The sequence below is a fragment of the Centruroides sculpturatus genome, unplaced genomic scaffold (genome assembly GCF_000671375.1).
Source record: "Centruroides sculpturatus isolate CEXI.00-Female unplaced genomic scaffold, Cexi_2.0 scaffold2078, whole genome shotgun sequence".
NCBI lineage: Eukaryota > Metazoa > Arthropoda > Arachnida > Scorpiones > Buthidae > Centruroides > Centruroides sculpturatus.
The window spans coordinates 27,022-44,439 of NW_019386463.1; the positions used below are offsets into that span (position 1 = coordinate 27,022).

The 17,418-nt window shown below is 31.6% G+C and overlaps 1 protein-coding gene across 4 annotated transcripts in view; it reads left to right on the plus strand.

The window, feature by feature from the left end:
• Positions 1-5,042: 5,042 nt before the first annotated feature.
• The window catches only part of LOC111615057 (CCA tRNA nucleotidyltransferase 1, mitochondrial-like), a 34,408-nt gene continuing 22,032 nt past the window's right edge, over positions 5,043-17,418 (plus strand). Inside the window, exons 1-3 of one of the 4 annotated variants that reach the window (XM_023356429.1) lie at positions 5,043-5,176; positions 12,057-12,409; positions 16,390-16,584. In XM_023356429.1, coding sequence (XP_023212197.1) covers positions 12,073-12,409; positions 16,390-16,584 — 532 coding nt within the window. In that variant the 5' untranslated portion in view covers positions 5,043-5,176; positions 12,057-12,072. Of the gene's footprint in view, positions 5,177-5,239; positions 5,794-8,205; positions 8,359-12,056; positions 12,410-16,389; positions 16,585-17,418 lie in introns of those variants that run through there. The other 3 variants (XM_023356432.1, XM_023356431.1, XM_023356430.1) reach the window with 3 other exon arrangements.

Here is a 17,418-nt window from a genome sequence, read left to right on the forward strand (position 1 = left end):
AAATGACTGTCATTGAAAAAATGTTGTCTAAGTGGGTTTGTAGATACAGGGTGATTCAAAAGTCACAGAAATTTTAAAAAATTAATAACTCATAAACTATTTAGTAAGATGATGCAGTTTTCACATAAATGCTTAGAAAGAAGTTGGAATTTTTTATGTATAATAAAAATTTAGTATTAAAATAGTTACATTTCTTGCCATAGATGGCGTTGTAGAAAATTGAAAACATTTGTAATTTCTTAAACTAAGAATAAAAATTAAAAATGTTCTTATTGTAAGCTCTAGTAACAACAACAAAAATTATTTAATCTTATCAAGCGTCATCTATGGCAAGAAGTGTAACTATTTTGGTACGAAAATTTTTATTACACCTAAAAACATCCCGCTTCTTACTAAGCATTTCTGTAAAAACTGCATCGTTTTACTGTAAATAGTTTGTGAGTTATTAATTTTTTTTAAATTTCTGTGACTTTTGAATCATCCTGTAGATATTCTGTATTTCTCAAAGAAGGGGCAGCAATTGACAGACCTCTCCGATCAGCTTATGGTCGAGATTCCTCTACGGCATTGCTTGGCTGTTTGTTATACAGTAGTCTATTCGAACGTATAACGAATATTTTAAAATGTTGTTTAGTGTTCATAAAGCGGAAAAATAAAAATAAAAACACATTAAACTTCTGTGGTCCGGTGAAATTCCATTTCGGATCATTCAAGACTGACTCTACTACGTACAGTACAGAAACAATTATAGCAAAGGAAATGAAAAGCTTATTTCCAAAGTGATGTATCTCCAGGAAATACAAATTTTCAAAAACCGCAAATTTTAAATAATTGCTTTAAATGTTAAGGTAAAAACTTAACAGTGAGAAAGTTATAGGTTTAACAGTGAAAAAAATCCTGAGGCAATGGAAATGGTAGTTTTAGTACTTCAAATCATGGACTTACTTTGGAATAAAATTGCATCATTTAAAGGGATAATGTAATAAAAACAACAAATAGGTGGTCAAAAACTTAATATAAAAAAAACAAAAGAGAATATACAAAATACGATACTAAACAAAAATGAAGATCACACAAACCTTGTTCATACGACTGAAGATAATAAAAAAACAGTGTTTAAAAAACTATACTAATTCTAGAAGAAATAAAAACGTTAATGATTACATAAAATTACATAAAACTATACTAGTTCTAGAAGAAAGAAAAAAGTTAATGATTACATAAAATTCAGTGACTTTATTCGTTTCGTACAGGAAATTTATAGGTTTTGGATGTGTTATTGTTACATAAAATTAATAAAAATCATATTGTAATTGTTTTGTCACAGTACCTATTTAGAGCGGCCGGATGGCCGAGCAGTCAAGATGGCAGCCTACCGCTCTGAGGGACCTGGGCTCGAATCCGAACGAGGTCGAAAAATCCCCAGGAATTTTTCGGGAGTTGTTTTTTTTTTAATTATTACTTTTTCCGCCCTGTGGGCACTAAGATGGCCTCTTTTTGCAAGCCCATTATGGGTTCGGCCAGGCCCACAATGGGGCTGCCGGGTGATGAGGGGCGGGGCCCGACATATCTGAACGGACCACCCCCGAAAAATTCCTGGGGATTTTTTCGACCCGTTCGGATCCGAACCCGGGTCCCCCAGAGCGGTAGGCTGCCACCTTGACCGCTCGGCCATCCGGCCGCTCGGGGGGTGGTTTGTTCGGATATGTCAGACCCCGCCCCTCACCACCTAGCAGCCCCATTGTGGGCCTGGCCAAATCCATAATGGGCTTGCAAAAAGAGGCCCTGTTAGTGCCCACAGGGCGAAAAAAAATTAAAAAAAAACTGGAATATATTTTTAATCATCGAGATAATGAATGATTTCTGAACTATAAATTGAATACTTTAATTCAGGGGTGGCGCATGCGCCAAACTTGGCGCATTGGACTATTACAAATGGCGCTTCAGTCGGTTCCGAGCCACATTGCCAGATTTGGCTTCATTGCAATTATGAATATTACATAGAAAATTAATATTTTCGTTACATCGTGATATTTCGTTACACGAATGCATCGTGTACGTTACACGATGCATTCGTGTTCGCATACACTACTGATGTCATATAGAACTATTTTATACGGGTAGCTACACTACAACCGCATTTTTCATTGCTTGTTCTTGTTCTGTGGCATATCTGAATTTTCGTCTTATAAATTGAAATACCTAATTAACGGGTGGCCGAAATTTTTCTCCGCCCCGGGCTGCTAACACTCACGGTATGCCACTGCGCATCTGAACTCGCCTATAAAAAAAATTGGCGCATGGTATGCAAAAGGTTGGCCACCCCTGCTTTAATTTATTTCTTGCCCTATTTATTAAATTTATGTTTACATACAAAGTAATCAAATGTTTTATTTGAAAGTTCACATTTAATTGTCAAGGTAAAAAGAGGTTGTTGGTCGAGGCAGTCGTTGGCGTTCAATGTCAACTTAATTTTGCTACCCATGTGCATCTTCCTTTAAAAAATTCAAACATTGGCATTCATAGATCGGGGAAACAAAACACTTGCCTCTTCTCGGAATCGAGTAAAAAATTTCACAAATTATAATCGTAAAAGTGATTGGGATATGTAACCTTACACCCTTAACCATGGGACGCTTTGTTTTAAAAATCTTCAAAACATTAAATAATTAATTAAACTTGGTCCGTAGAAAATTTACCAGGGAGCATAGCTTGGAGGCAAATAATTACATCAATAAATAAAAATTTATTGATGTAATTATTTGCCTCCAAGCTATGCTCCCTGGTAAATTTTCTACGGACGCCCATGATATCAATCCTAGCAATTTTTTTCCATCATTGTTGGAACAGTTTTAAAAATAAAATATATATATATTTTCTTCTATATTTTAATTAAATGTATTTTTGTCCCTGGCAAAGTAAAAAATATATGTATTGCATATTCTTGTTTTCACTGGAAAGCGCTCCGGTATTTTTCGGGAAAAACTCATTTTAGCCCAGATTTTATCTCTAAGTACTTGACAACCCTACATTTATTTAAAAAGTAAAAAGAAAAAATCAACACTGTTTTCGAAATTGAAGAGCTTATTTCCAGAATGATGTATCTTCATTTTTTATTTATATTTTAGTTCTTAGGACCAACACATTAAATTAATAATATGCTTCTCTATAGTTCTACAATCTCTTTTTTCCGAAATGGGTGTTTTTCTGTTGAAAAATGTATAAAAAAAGATTGGTTTTTTTTCAAATGTGACATTTTTCGTCTTGTTTTAATTTTCAAACTGTCGCATTTCCATAACAGCCAATTACAAAGTGCATATTGGTCACGTGACTATTATTCCACAATAATTACTGCTTTCTGAAGTGCAAGTGCTATTGTGTTTGATTATTTTCTTATTTTTTCTTTCATAATGTCCACATTTTCTGAAGAAGTTCGAAAAGTATTTAGTCGATATGCTAGAAAGAGGTCTCGTCCTTATTTTGTAAAAATTTTCGTAAGAAAAATCCAAACATCAAGAAAATTTATTTGTTTTGTGATGGATGCAGTGCACAAAAAAAAATTACACATTATTAATAATGGTAAATAAACTTTCAGATATATATAGTTTAATTTTTGAGATTACATATCCTGTGCGGGGTCACAGTCATAGGACCTTTGAAAGGGTAGAAAAAAATGTTAAGAAAAACTGAACTGCTTCTTTTACCATAAAACTATCAATACAATAAAATTTTTGAGCATATAGGACAAATACATGTTCTTGGTAAAGACTGGAAACTTGATAATTGGAAACTCACAATTAATTTACACATTAAGTCAAAAATGGATTTTAAAGTATCTGAAATAAAAGTAATCAAAATAAACCTTAAATATGTTTGTTGCAAACAACACTATTCTGACAGATCGGGGATGTGCAAACATACAATGCTAAAAAGAGGTAAAAAATAGTTATGTCTATTAGTTGATTTGTTTCCATTGGGAAATAAACTTAAGCAGAAAAAGATAGATGATGCGAAGAAACTTTTAAATAAACCGGGAATAAGTGATGGGCATGATGCAATGACATTTTACAAAAGTGTTTTCTTGTTTAGAAACTAATTTATTCTAAATAGGTACTTTTTTTAATTAATATGCATCTATGTCCTTAATTTAATCAAAATTATTCTTTTAATCACTATATCAGTGTATTTCTATTAATAGGACTTATCATACTGTTTTATTTTCAATTTTCAATAGGACTTATCATAAATTGTTTTATTTTCAATTACCTGTAATTGAATAAAATTTTAATCTGTGTAACTGTGAGTCTGCAATCTTGTACACCAGTATGATAAGTCCTATTAATAGAAATACACTGATATAGTGATTAAAAGAATAATTTTGAGGTACTTTTTTTTAACTCTTTCCGCCCTGTGGGCACTAAGAGAGCCTCGATTTGCAAGCCCATTATGGGTTCGGCCAGGCCCACAATGGTGCTGCCGGATGGTAAGGGACGAGGTCGAACATATCCGAACAAACCACCCCCCGAAAGATTCCTGGGGATTTTTCGATATATTCCAGTTTTAATGGATCTATGAGCAATGAAAAAAAAATTGATGTCGGGGATAAATCTCAGTTGTTTTATTCAAAGAAACTTTTAGATAAAACCCACTATAATTTTTTCTGAAAAACTGAATTTCAACTTTTATGTAGCGAACATATTCTTAATAGATAATATTTTTATTACAAGAAATTGTTTAAAAATAACAATTCCATAAAACATCGATGATATCATAGCACGATATTAATATTCATTTCATTATAAAATAGCTGTCAAATCAAAATTCCATTGAAGTGATACCCGAAACTCCATTCAAATCCATAATTAAAAACGAGAAAATGTGAAATCATTTCCTAATATAAAAGCGAAACAATTTGAAATTAATTATGTGTTTTTAAATGTAAAATTATAAAATTTCTAAATATTAATATTTAAAATAATTTTTTTACTTCCAAAAGTAAATATCATTTAAGGTTTATTTCCAGATTATAATTATTCATAATTTAAAATCATTATTGTTTGTGTACTTGGCAACACTTTAGACTTGTGCGGCGAAGTGTAGTGTACGAACGGTACAGGTGGTAAAATGTTTACAAAAAGAATCTGACGAAGAAATATTTCATAGTGCTTGTGATTAAGTATGATTTACTATTTTTTAACATTATATAGTATATTTAAGTATTATCATGGTACTATTTGACTGAAAATAAATTTTTAACGGTTGACTGTATAATATAGCAAGTGGGTAAGATAAGTACAGTAGTTAAGAGTCTGGTAATCTTTAGTAATTAATCAATTAAAAATGTGATATATTACATGGATTGACTGATAGGCATTTAAATGTTTCTTTATCTATTTTGGTATATTTTTTATATGTAATTTGACCCGCTTTAATAATGGTTAAATACTAAAAACAAAGATAATAAGCAATTAAAATAGGTACAGATAAAGAAAAGTAGGAACTTGATATATAATTCGTCAGTATTTGATTCTAGATAAAACTCTTCTAAAACACGTGGGTTCTATTATTTGTTCTTGAAGAGATAAAGCCTTTCAAACTCGATATGTTATATATGCTTTAGATTCATAAATTTCTATATTATTACTAGATAGTCAGTTTCTGATTTGAGATAAAGATAATTCAACCGAGAAAGAGAAATCTGTAAAGTAAAAGAAGTGATCGAATTTGTGACCAAGTTGATGCTTAAATCACGTTTTTTGATATAACGAAAGTAAGGCAGACGGTTCACTAAAGGTAGGTAGTTTTGGATCGGAACCATTCTGGACTAGGAAGTATTAATATGTTTTTTGTTTTGTACTTTTACGAATATGGCTTTTCGTGAAACTGAACTCTCTATCTTTATTCATACTTGAACTAAATAAAAATGTTGTGAGGTTTTAGGAATAATCAAATTAGTTTTGGGTATTTTAAATTTGTAAAGATATTTTAAAAAATTTGTTTTTATTAGAGTTTGTCATTATTTGTTTTATTAGTAACTTGCAGATATTTGTGGCATTGTCTTGCCAAAAAGTAAGAATACTAAACATTAAAATGAAAACTATATTACAAATTTGGTTATTTTAGCATACAGTTGTTGTGTTTATCGTGAAGTGTCGAGATCAAATTGGGGAAAGAGTTAGCTATCCAGATTTCGTGAAAGTCCTCAGAATCTGAGAGAATAAGTATGAAAGATTTGGTGTGGATTGGACAAAGGGTTTAGGAGTTAATAAGGGATGATTAAATCAGGGGAGGGTAATGTTTTTAGGTTTTGCAATATTTTATATTTTCTTCAGAATCCAAGTTAAGCAAGAATAATTTGGAGCAGATTAGCCAAAAAGCTAAGAACAGAGACACACAAACAATCTATTATTTATTTAAAACTGATGAGGGGCTATTTAGTCCAACAGACTAAGCAGTTCTGCTGAAATATAATGGTACTGAGGAACAATCTAGTCTAACTGTTCTAAGGAATCATCTAGCTTAACAGTTCCAATAGAAGTGGTCTGTTAGATCAGTTCCAACAGTTCTAGTTTCAGAAATGGAAATGGATTTCCACTTCTATAGTCCACAAATATAATATCCTTTATTTGCCACTACTTTTACATATGTTTGTTCATTTTCTTGGTGTTATGATTGATTTTCACAAAAACACACACAAACAAACAAACAACTCAAGAGGGGAACAGAGGTATATTTATGCCAAATCACCTTAGAATTCCTGAGAGTCTTATCCAGACTTGAGTTTAGGTCTTTACAGAAACAGATAATTACTTTAGTTTCTCAATTGTAATTCTGTGCCTCTGCAACAGATGCAGAGGCACAGGACCCAGGACAAAAGGGAGTCCTAAAATGAGGTATCAAAAAAATGATCAGTATTATACAACAGACTCAGTTAACTGGCACCAATAGGAGATTGGTGGATGCTGGATAAATGTAGTTTCTAGTTGCTTGTAGTTACTATTAAAAATAAGCCTAACTCATACTTTATTCCATACTATATTTTACCATAAATTTTTTATTGACTTGATATTAATATTGAAATACAGAAATTAAAAGCAAATCTGATTGGCTGGATCAGATTTATGATGATAGCTGGAAAATGTCATTTGAAAATGCTTCCATTAATGGGCACTTCAGCAAAAGGATGTGCACAATAGTTATCCAGGAGCAACAGAACTTTACAATTCTCTGGTATTCCCTTCTTTCATAATTTTCTTTTAATATTGGGGACAAATGAATAAAGAAACAACTTGGTAAAAATTTCTTTGTCTACCCAATTGTTAAGCTAAACATGTCACAAAACGAAGATGCAGTTTCAAAATCATCTAATTTCTTTTTTCCAACAAATTCATCTTATGGATACTACAACAGATCTCGAATATGATAAGCTAGCCACTTGAAAATGAACACTGACCTTCAATATATATTTTCTCATAAAATTTTTACTTTTTTATGCAACATAGAATCTGAAATATAACCAATCTCAGATCTGTTCAGTAAACACCACTTATATAGGGCCTGGTCAGACACTTCTATTTTTGTAAAAATGGTATAAAAATTTAAATCTTAGACTTTTACTCTCTAACAAAGATAAAAGGTTTGTGCTGTGCAAAAATGATGATTTCCTATGTAGGCCTAATGACTTTCTTCTATGATTAGGATTGGTTTTGCTAACAAGATCCAACTCCAGCAGTTTTGAGAAAAGCAAAGAAGGTTATCACTATGCCAGGAATAATGTCATCATTGTCTGGACCCCTAGATCCACCAGCCAATGTAGCACATCCCAGATTGTTTTTTTGAAGTAAAGACACAAATCTGCTTGGCCCCTCATCCTTTGGTGAACAAATGTTTTTATACAACCAATTTTTAGAAGAGGCTCTTGCTAAGAAAATTACTGCACTAGTTTGTAGCTCCAATCTTGTTGTTTTTTTCTGCTCTTGAGGTGAAGTCTCTTATAACTAGTATTATTGGAGCTACTCTTCCAGATTTGTACAATTTTTACAAAATAGATGTGGTCTCCCCGTTTTGAGGTGATCATGCTTACAAACATTATTGATTGAGAATGGGTATTCCAATCACAAATACTGGGCTTAAGGGAGGCTCTTTTATTAATTACTGAAAATAATTATTTCTGTTTCAATGGTAGTTTTTATTTGCAAAAACTGGGAATGCCTATGGACTTGCCTCTTTTGGCTATTTTAGCTAAGTTAATTATGAGATCCATAGAATTCAGGATTTAGTCCCCACTCTCTATACATTACCCCCTTCTATATCTGTAGTATGTGGATGATGTGCTGCTAGCATCGGATGGCTTGGAGGGTAAGTTACTACAACTTATATTTTTGGTATATGAAGTGTATGATGCTTCTCACACTTAGTCTCTGACTTAACATAAAACTCCTTTATCTTGTGAGACTGAGNTAATGGTGATTTGAAAAAATAAAGCACTCTCTGCAAACTATTTTTGAGTTCTTTATAATTAAAATGTTGATTTGTGTAACAGTAAAAATATAAATTATTGCATGAAATATCATTTCTGAAAATATCAATTAGTAAAATTTCTATTCCAGTATGTTTACACATGGTGAGTTGGTAGGAGTGGGAGACATATTATGATGTGTGAAGCATGGGCTTACAGCTTGTTATGCCATGTTTAAACTTACATTTCCTCTAGAAATTGATTTTATTTTAACTTTTGTTTAAAGTGTTATTTCTTTGATTTTTTTTGCCATTGATTAAGTTCTGGTTAACAGAATCTACTGTGTTTTCATTTTGAAATTTTAAATTTTGCCACTATGGGAGTTGATTCCATAACATTTTTGGTTAGAGTTAAAAATTAACTGACCATTTCTATGGAATTTTCCTCCCAAAAAGAGGGATCAAAAAGTATAGTTTTGCACAGGACACGTGAAAAATTAGTCATGACACTGATTATAGCATTTCTATTCTCTGTTGCTAACAGTTATTACATCAAATGCCATCCTCAGCAGACATTTTTAGATCTGTATCTTCAGACCATAGTTTTTTCTACAAATTTTGCAGAATTGNAGTTAAAAATTAACTGACCATTTCTATGGAATTTTCCTCCAAAAAAGAGGGATAAAAAAATATAGTTTTGCACAGGACACGTGAAAAATTAGTCATGACACTGATTATAGCATTTCTATTCTCTGTTGCTAACAGTTATTACATCAAATGCCATCCTCAGCAGACATTTTTAGATCTGTATCTTCAGACCATAGTTTTTTCTACAAATTTTGCAGAATTGTCTCCTTCACATTGTTCCATGCCAAGTAAACTATGTCCTTTATGTTGAATTGTTTCTGAAATTCAACAACTTTGCAATAGCTGTTTACTAGTTTCTGAAGAAAATACTTCCTGTATATCACTTTAAAATTCTGTATGGTGTCCTGATCCATAGCTTGTATCAAAGACATCACAGTTGCAGGAAAGTATGTTGCAGAAATGTTCCCATAACAGTTTTCAATCAGGAAAATAGCTTTGCTATCTTTGGTAGCCCTCCTTTTCAAAATTTTCTTTAACAGCAGGAACAAAGTGATGGAAGAACCAGTTCTTGAAAGTAGCTGCTGACATCCAACTGTTAGTTTGTATGTTGTACACCCCCGTAATACCCCGAACTTACGTGATGGGTGGGACTGAGCAGTAACCGCGTAAGTCGGGGTATAATTTCACATATAATACATACAAATAATTTTTAATTGGGCCAGAGACTAAAGAAAACAATAATTTAGAAAAAAATGTTTAATAAAATCTTAGATTATACATATGTATAACAAATTAGGCCTATATTATTTTACAATTTTTCACATTTACTTGATTATTATGCCATAATTTTAACATTGTTTCCATTTCAACGATAATACTGTGACGTTTATGAATGATGCTTAAATTTAAAGATTGAGCATATTTCACTGCTTCGAGAATTTTTTCTTTGCCTTTTATAATTGTTCTGACCAACAATTCCGGTAGATCAAACTTCTTTGCCAATTCACAAATTTTCATTTTTATATCAAAGTCTTTAATAATGGATACGTTCGTAAAGTCAAACGAGTTAAACGCGTTAGTAACGAATTGTTCGAAAAGTCTAACGAAATAGGAATAAAGATGACGTCATTCTCATTTAACTCGTTCGACTTTACGAACATACCCAATGTTAATTTTACATTCCAAAGATAAAGTTTTTCTTTTCTTGTTTGATGCAGAAGAATCAGTTCTACATCGTTTGGATGACATAGTACAGTCTCTCAAGTCTCCGTAGATATAACAAACACAAAATAAATTGTAGCTATGTGTCGATTCCGCGCAACGCATACGAACATGTAAGCTGAACAATAGTGTGGGGGGAGTGAGTAATCAAGAGTTGCGTGGCGCTCAAACAAAAGACGAATCGATGAGATTTGAAAATCGCATAACTCCGGGTTCACATAAGTCGGGGTAGTGTAAGTCGAGGTGTCACTGTATATGACTGGTAGATTTGTCATGTTTTTAAAGGTCTTTGGGTTTTTTGATTTTTCAATCACAAGTATCAGTATCTTATGTGTTCCAGAAGCATTTCACATATACAAGTACAGTGATTCAATTTTAAATCCATGAGTAACCTTTTCATCACCACCAACAAGTGTAGAATTTCGCAAACACTACCACAAAAGTCTGGTTTCATCCACATTTTAAAGCTGAGATGGTGACAAGCTGTTTTCTTCCACTAAAGTTTCAAACAGCATGTATTTTTCTGTGGCAGCATAATCCGCATAAAGTTGTTCACCACTTACGTCCAATTTACGAATTTCATGTCTGTGTTTGAAATTGCTTAGCCATCTGTCAGAAAACACACATGGTTCTGTGATGTTCAATTCTTTCTGAGATTCCTTGGCTTTTTCAACAAGCATGGGTCCATTCACTGGTTTTCCTTCTGAAGACTTCACACTAAACCATTTGAATAAAATAGCATCCAACTGTACCATTTTTGGTTTCCATAATCTTTTATGAAACATCCTTCATTGTGCTTAGTTGTTGCTTTACTTTTGGCAACAAAGGCTTCTAACTTCCCTTTTATTGTTCCTTATATTGTAGAGAGTGGAAGATCCAATGTTAACTTGGGTCATAATAATGTTTCAATTTACTCCCTTTGTCAGAAGTAATTTCTGTTTGATGCTTAACATAACTTGCTTTTTTTTGTTCTTTTGGTGTCATTGATACTCTTGTTGTTTTTTGGTACCATGACCACACTAACACAGTGAACTGACACTTTTCTTCATAAAATCTCTGAAAGAACTACAAGGCAAACTGAAATACAAAAGAGAAATTGAGGTCTTCTTGGAATTGAAGGAGTTGACAAACTGAGAGTATGTCACAGAACAATAACATGATTATAGTGATCCTTCTGGATATGTAGCAAAGCTGCATGTTCAAGATTAAACATTCTGGACTCCTGCTGTCATCTGCTTTTAACACTTCAAACAGAGCCAGAAGACACACTGTAGATCTATAACACCTGGAGCTTTTACTTGTCAAATTTTCAAAAACACACTACAAGACTAATGCTACTGGCAGCTCAGAAAAACTTCTTAATTTAAGTATATGTCTGATCAGCAGGATCTGGCATTTGTCATCTCTAAAAAGTACCCATACCCCTTTCCAAGAACTGCACATTTTGAGCACTTTTACATGAATATCTTAACTCAGGACCCACCCAGTCACCAATAATTACCCTTCCCTCAACAATCAGCTTGTCATGCTGACATATTGGATGCTGGGTTAACAGACTTTCACTGTATATATTATAATGGTGATTTGAAAAAATAAAGCACTCTCTGCAAACTATTTTTGAGTTCTTTATAATTAAAATGTTGATTTGTGTAACAGTAAAAATATAAATGATTGCATGAAATATCATTTCTGAAAATATCAATTAGTAAAATTTCTATTGATGATGTAATAAACAAATAATTATTTATAAATTATGATAACATTTAAAAATTTTATTACTTTCTTTCCAGGTAAAATTTTTATCTCATGAAGCATAAATTGATATATTGGGCCAAACTGTTATCTAAATCTTACCATAACTATAATCTATATCAAAATTATTCACTACATTTTCTGAAGAAATCATATTTGAATAATATTTCCTGTAGATATTTACATAAAATGAAGCTTTCCACTCCATTATTTCAAACTCTACTAACACCAGAAGTTAAAGAACTTGCAAGTATATTTCAACGTTATGGCTATGAATTACGCATTGCAGGAGGAGCAGTCAGAGATTTACTTATGAACAAACAACCACTAGATATTGATTTTGCATCAACAGCTACTCCTCAACAAATGAAAGAGATGTTCACTGCAGAAAGTAAGATTATCTGTGTTATAAATTTAGTGTTTATATATCACATTTTTACTTTTCTTTTCCAACTGTTATATTTATTAGAGGGAATGTATGATGATCAGTCAAAAATGACCATCCTAGATTTTTACATTTTTGGACTTGAGATCTTGAAACATTGAGAAATGCAGAAAAGTTGGGTGTTTTGTGTGTATGGGGAGCATGATTTTGTTTATCTACTTTAAGGTTTAATAACTCCTGTGTCTTTTTATCAAAAACTAGCAAAGAATGCCCACAGTTTCCTAGAAATGCAGGGAGGAGATTGGGTTGTCCTCATTATACAGTAGCATATGTCTCCCACAGGATGGCAGAGAGTAACTATTCGAAATTTGATGCAAATCAGTCAAAAGGTTTGGCAGTTTGTGTGGGATGAAATCAGAGAGGAGTGAAGGATCCTAGTTTTATGGGGTAGTCCATGTTTCCCCACATGATACCAGAGATCAGTTGCCAACCTAGCAATTATGCTGTCCTGGCAAGATAGTTATTTGTTGCTCTTTCTCACACATTTAATTACTTAATTATTTCCAAAAACTAAAATGATTTATTATCTGAAATTAAGAATGTTTTATTAATTTTATTTTATTTTGCCTATTTTGCTACCCCTAGCAATCTGCCTCCTCGGGCAGCAAGCCCACCTTGCCCACCCCTGTTTTGGCCACTGCCATAGAGTTATTATGCAGAATTTGATCTAAATCAGTCAAAGGGTTTGGGAGTAGGGAAGATGAAATCAGCAGGAAGGAGTGAGGGATCTAAGTGTTAAGGTAGCTTATGTACTATACAGTACATCAGAAAGTAATAAGCTTCCAATGGTCCCTTGACATGGATGTATTTTGTGATAATTGCAACTTTTTTTAGGCATTTTATTGTTGATAAGACTCACTCATACATGTGTACAACTTAAAAGTAACTGAAAAAACTCACTTTATGTAGGTAGATATCTGATAATATAAGACTAATTCTTATTTGTAAATAATAATTATTTACAATTATTTACATTTACAATCCTACTGTACAATTATTGTATAGTGGGATTTAATACTAGGACAATGAACACACAAAAATGCTATTGGCCTACTTACAAAAGTTTAGTTTCATGTAAAGGAAGTAAATTCACTCTTCACAGTTGTGAGTATCTGATAGCATAAGAGTATTATTATAAGAAATGAATGCCTAAGAAAATGTAAACAATGCATATATACAACTACCCAAAACTGCACAAATCGAAACCAAAAATATACAATAATAAGTTTTAAAAAGTCCACCAAGTGGTGAAGGAGATTGACCTTGAACAGAGCAGATGAATGGCAATGCAAGACAAATATAGTGGTAAAGACATTGTTCTTGTGCATTTTCCTTTTTTAATATGATAATAGTATATAGCCTATGTTCATCTGGAAGGAATAAGCTTTCCAATAGAATAAAATTTTAAAAATTGGTTCAGTAGATTCTGAGATTATCTGTAGCAAACAAACAAACACTCTTGCTTTATATATTAGTATAGATTTCTGAAATTTTGTAGGGAGGTTTATGTATTGGGGTCTAATGCAATTAAATTTTGTGGTTTTAAAGGTCGGGGTGAGGTATCATATCTTAATTGAGGATTTGACTTTATGAAGATGTTACTTTTATTAGCATTTATAATTTTTTTATAAAACTTGTCTCTACTTCAAAATTAAGCATTTTGCCATTTTATAATAATTAATAATATGACAAGTTTTTAAAAATAAAATCTCATAACAGATGGTGCCATAAGCAATTTTAACTCCTTTCCAGAAAAATTATATAACTTGTTGCTTGATTTTTTCTTTTATAAAACTTAAATTTTATAAAAAATTAAAAATTCCATTTTGAATCAGTAGTCTTCGTAAAATCAGATGACTTTTGTTATGCTTTCCCTTTTTTTAAAAACCTGATTATTCTTGACATGTCTCTTTAAAACAGCTGACTTCTGCCATAAATCTCTATGGCAACAAACCAAACAAACAAAAAATAAATAAATAAAATAAAATTTGTTTTTATATTAATTACAAGAATTATTGTAAGAATTTATTAGTAGCATTTGATCTGGGGACACATTCTGAGCTCTTCCAATAACTCAACGAGAGCAATACACGGGACATTCAATAAATCTTAGCGAAATACAGTTAACGAACCTTAGATAAATCACTATTCTCTGCTCCATGTTAAGTAGGTTTTACTACTGGTAGTCAGTTGAGTTGCATCTGGGTTCCATGCAATCGATAGCTGTTACACTTTAACCAATCACAGTTTAGTTAACATTGTATTTTTGCCACATGACTGCTACCTGCCATTTTCCAAGTAAAATATGTGATTTTAGTATTCTGTAGCCAAATTTTTTGTTAAAATGTCATCAAAGAAAGGACAATGCAGCCAGTGAACAACAACTTGTCAGTTTGAGATATTAGTTAAAATACTTCGGCTCTAGCCAGAGTCAGATTTAGGCATTTCGAGGACCTTGAAACTATGAGGTCCCTTAACAATACTACAATTTTAGAAATCAATTTTATAAAAAAGAGAATTAACATAAACATATTAATTTTAATAATACTTTTTAACAATAAAACATTTATTTGCAATATATTATAAAATAAGGTACAATTTAAAAAAAGGAAACACTAAAATTGTCGTTTTCATCATTTTTTTTGTCACAGAAAAGCTACTACAGAGTAAAAGCTTAGATAAGCTACCTATAAAAATCAAATTACTTTTATATTAAAAAGAAATCACTAGAAATGTAATATAAACAATATTGGTTATTAACGTAATTAAATAATACACAAAATAAAAAGTAAAGTATATTTTATTGGTTTGTAAAAAAAAAATTATTACAAAATTTGACTTCAAATTTTTTTTGTAGAAATTTTTGAGCTTCCTTGAAACTTGAGGCTATAAGCTACAGCTTACATAGCTTACTTGTATATCTGGCTCCAGCTCTAGCTTTTCTCTTAATTCATTGCATAAATATAATAGTAATGGCTTTGGAAGATGACAAATTTCTTTAAAGTGTGTAGCATTCGGCCAAAAAGCATTATCTCAAAGATGAAAAACTGAGTTTTGTGATGTCCTATGCTAATTTTTTCTATCTCCAATTGCTTGTGAAGTACAGTAGAACATTGTTTATCCAAATCAATTGGGGACTGGAGTTGTTCGGAAAATTGATTTTTTGGATACCTGATTATGTATGAAAAAATATATTAACCTATCCCATGTTGAAATTTGTTCAAATCCTGGCACGTCCTTAAGTACTCTCTCATAGCCACACCAATGCTGCCAGCTGAAACACACACACCAACAAAAATAGTAATATTGGAGTAGCCCAAGCCATAGCCAAAGATTGCAGTGCCACAGCACTAGCGGAAATTTAAATTTGCCAACTGGAAAGCTTTCGGTTGATCAACATTTGGATAATCGATGCTCTACTGTAATATCATCCTTATCCCTAAAGTTGTCATGTTCTTTTTACTTTTGTTACATTTTTAACGGCATCACAAGAATGATTGATAAGAAGAGCTTAGTTATCGCTATCGGAACCAAAAATGAAATGTATCAAATTAAATGCCAATCACATGGTTTTGATAGAAACTAATTTTTATTGTATTCATTAGTTTAACGATACAATTCAGAATAGGTCCCCTGAATAGGAAGAGATGTAAGCTGAATGCAACAATCATTTTTACAATAATTTTATGTTTGACTCCAAGTACATTCTACCTTTTACTTAAAAGCACATAGCATTTGCTTGATTGTAAAAGCAACAGATTTTATCTTACTAAACTCATGTATATGCTTTTTCTTATACTTCATACTTAAAGCTTTTGCTACTTTTAAGCTTATTCTTGACTTTAATTATACAATCCATTATATTAAATTAAATCTATTAAAATGCTATTTAAGAATTAATTTATTTGCTTCAATATTTTTATTAGATATTCGCATGATAAGTGCAAAAGGAGAATCACATGGGACTATTTCTGTTCGAATAAATGACAAAGAAAACTTTGAAATTACATCATTGAGAATTGATGTAAAAACTGATGGCAGACATGCTGATGTGGTGTTTACAACAGATTGGCAGTTGGATGCTAGTCGGAGAGATCTTACAATTAATTCTATGTTTCTTGGTAAAAATATTTATTGTATTTATATAGTTCTTCATGTTTTCCTATTTTATATAGCTATTTAAAATATACATTTGTTTTAATATATTCATTTTGTATCAGTACTGTAGTTAGAAATGCATTGATTAAAGAACTTTTGAAACTTATAACAATGAAACTTTTTAAATAAGTTACATGTTGATTGATTGTGTAAATTTTCAAACATTACTATAAAATTCCAAAATGTGTCCTTTTTTTTTTTGCATAAGATATTGATTATATTTTTTCTAGGGGACATGTTTTTGGAATTACAAATTGAGAAAATTAGTCTCAATTTTTCAGAACAGTTTTGAAATTATATTCAGAATTTTAGAATTAAAAAAAAAATTAGTTGCCAAAAGTCGAGATGATGACACATTTTCAGAATTTTTTTAAATGTTGGCATTTTTCATAATGACAAAAAAAACATTAAAAAGACTATATAATGTAGAATTTTCATTTTTTTCAAGTACTATATTATATAATAATTATATATATAATAAAACATTATAACAAAATATTTTATGAACTAAATTAATATGATTATTATTATTATTATTATGTTTTGTGAGTTATACTCGGTTCACACCGGTGGCTGTGTACTATGCCAGACCAAAGTCAAGGCATAGCAACCAAAACAAAACTAAAATTAAATGTGTGTGTCAGTGTCTGTATTAAGGAATTTCCTAACAATATGGCATGTATTCAATATAGCGGCCTTCTGTAGTGTGATGTATGTATTTCTACTCAATTGTAATGTTCCCAGGCTTTTGTGTAGCGTGTGTGGTATCACACCTGTACAGGAGAGAACAACAGGTA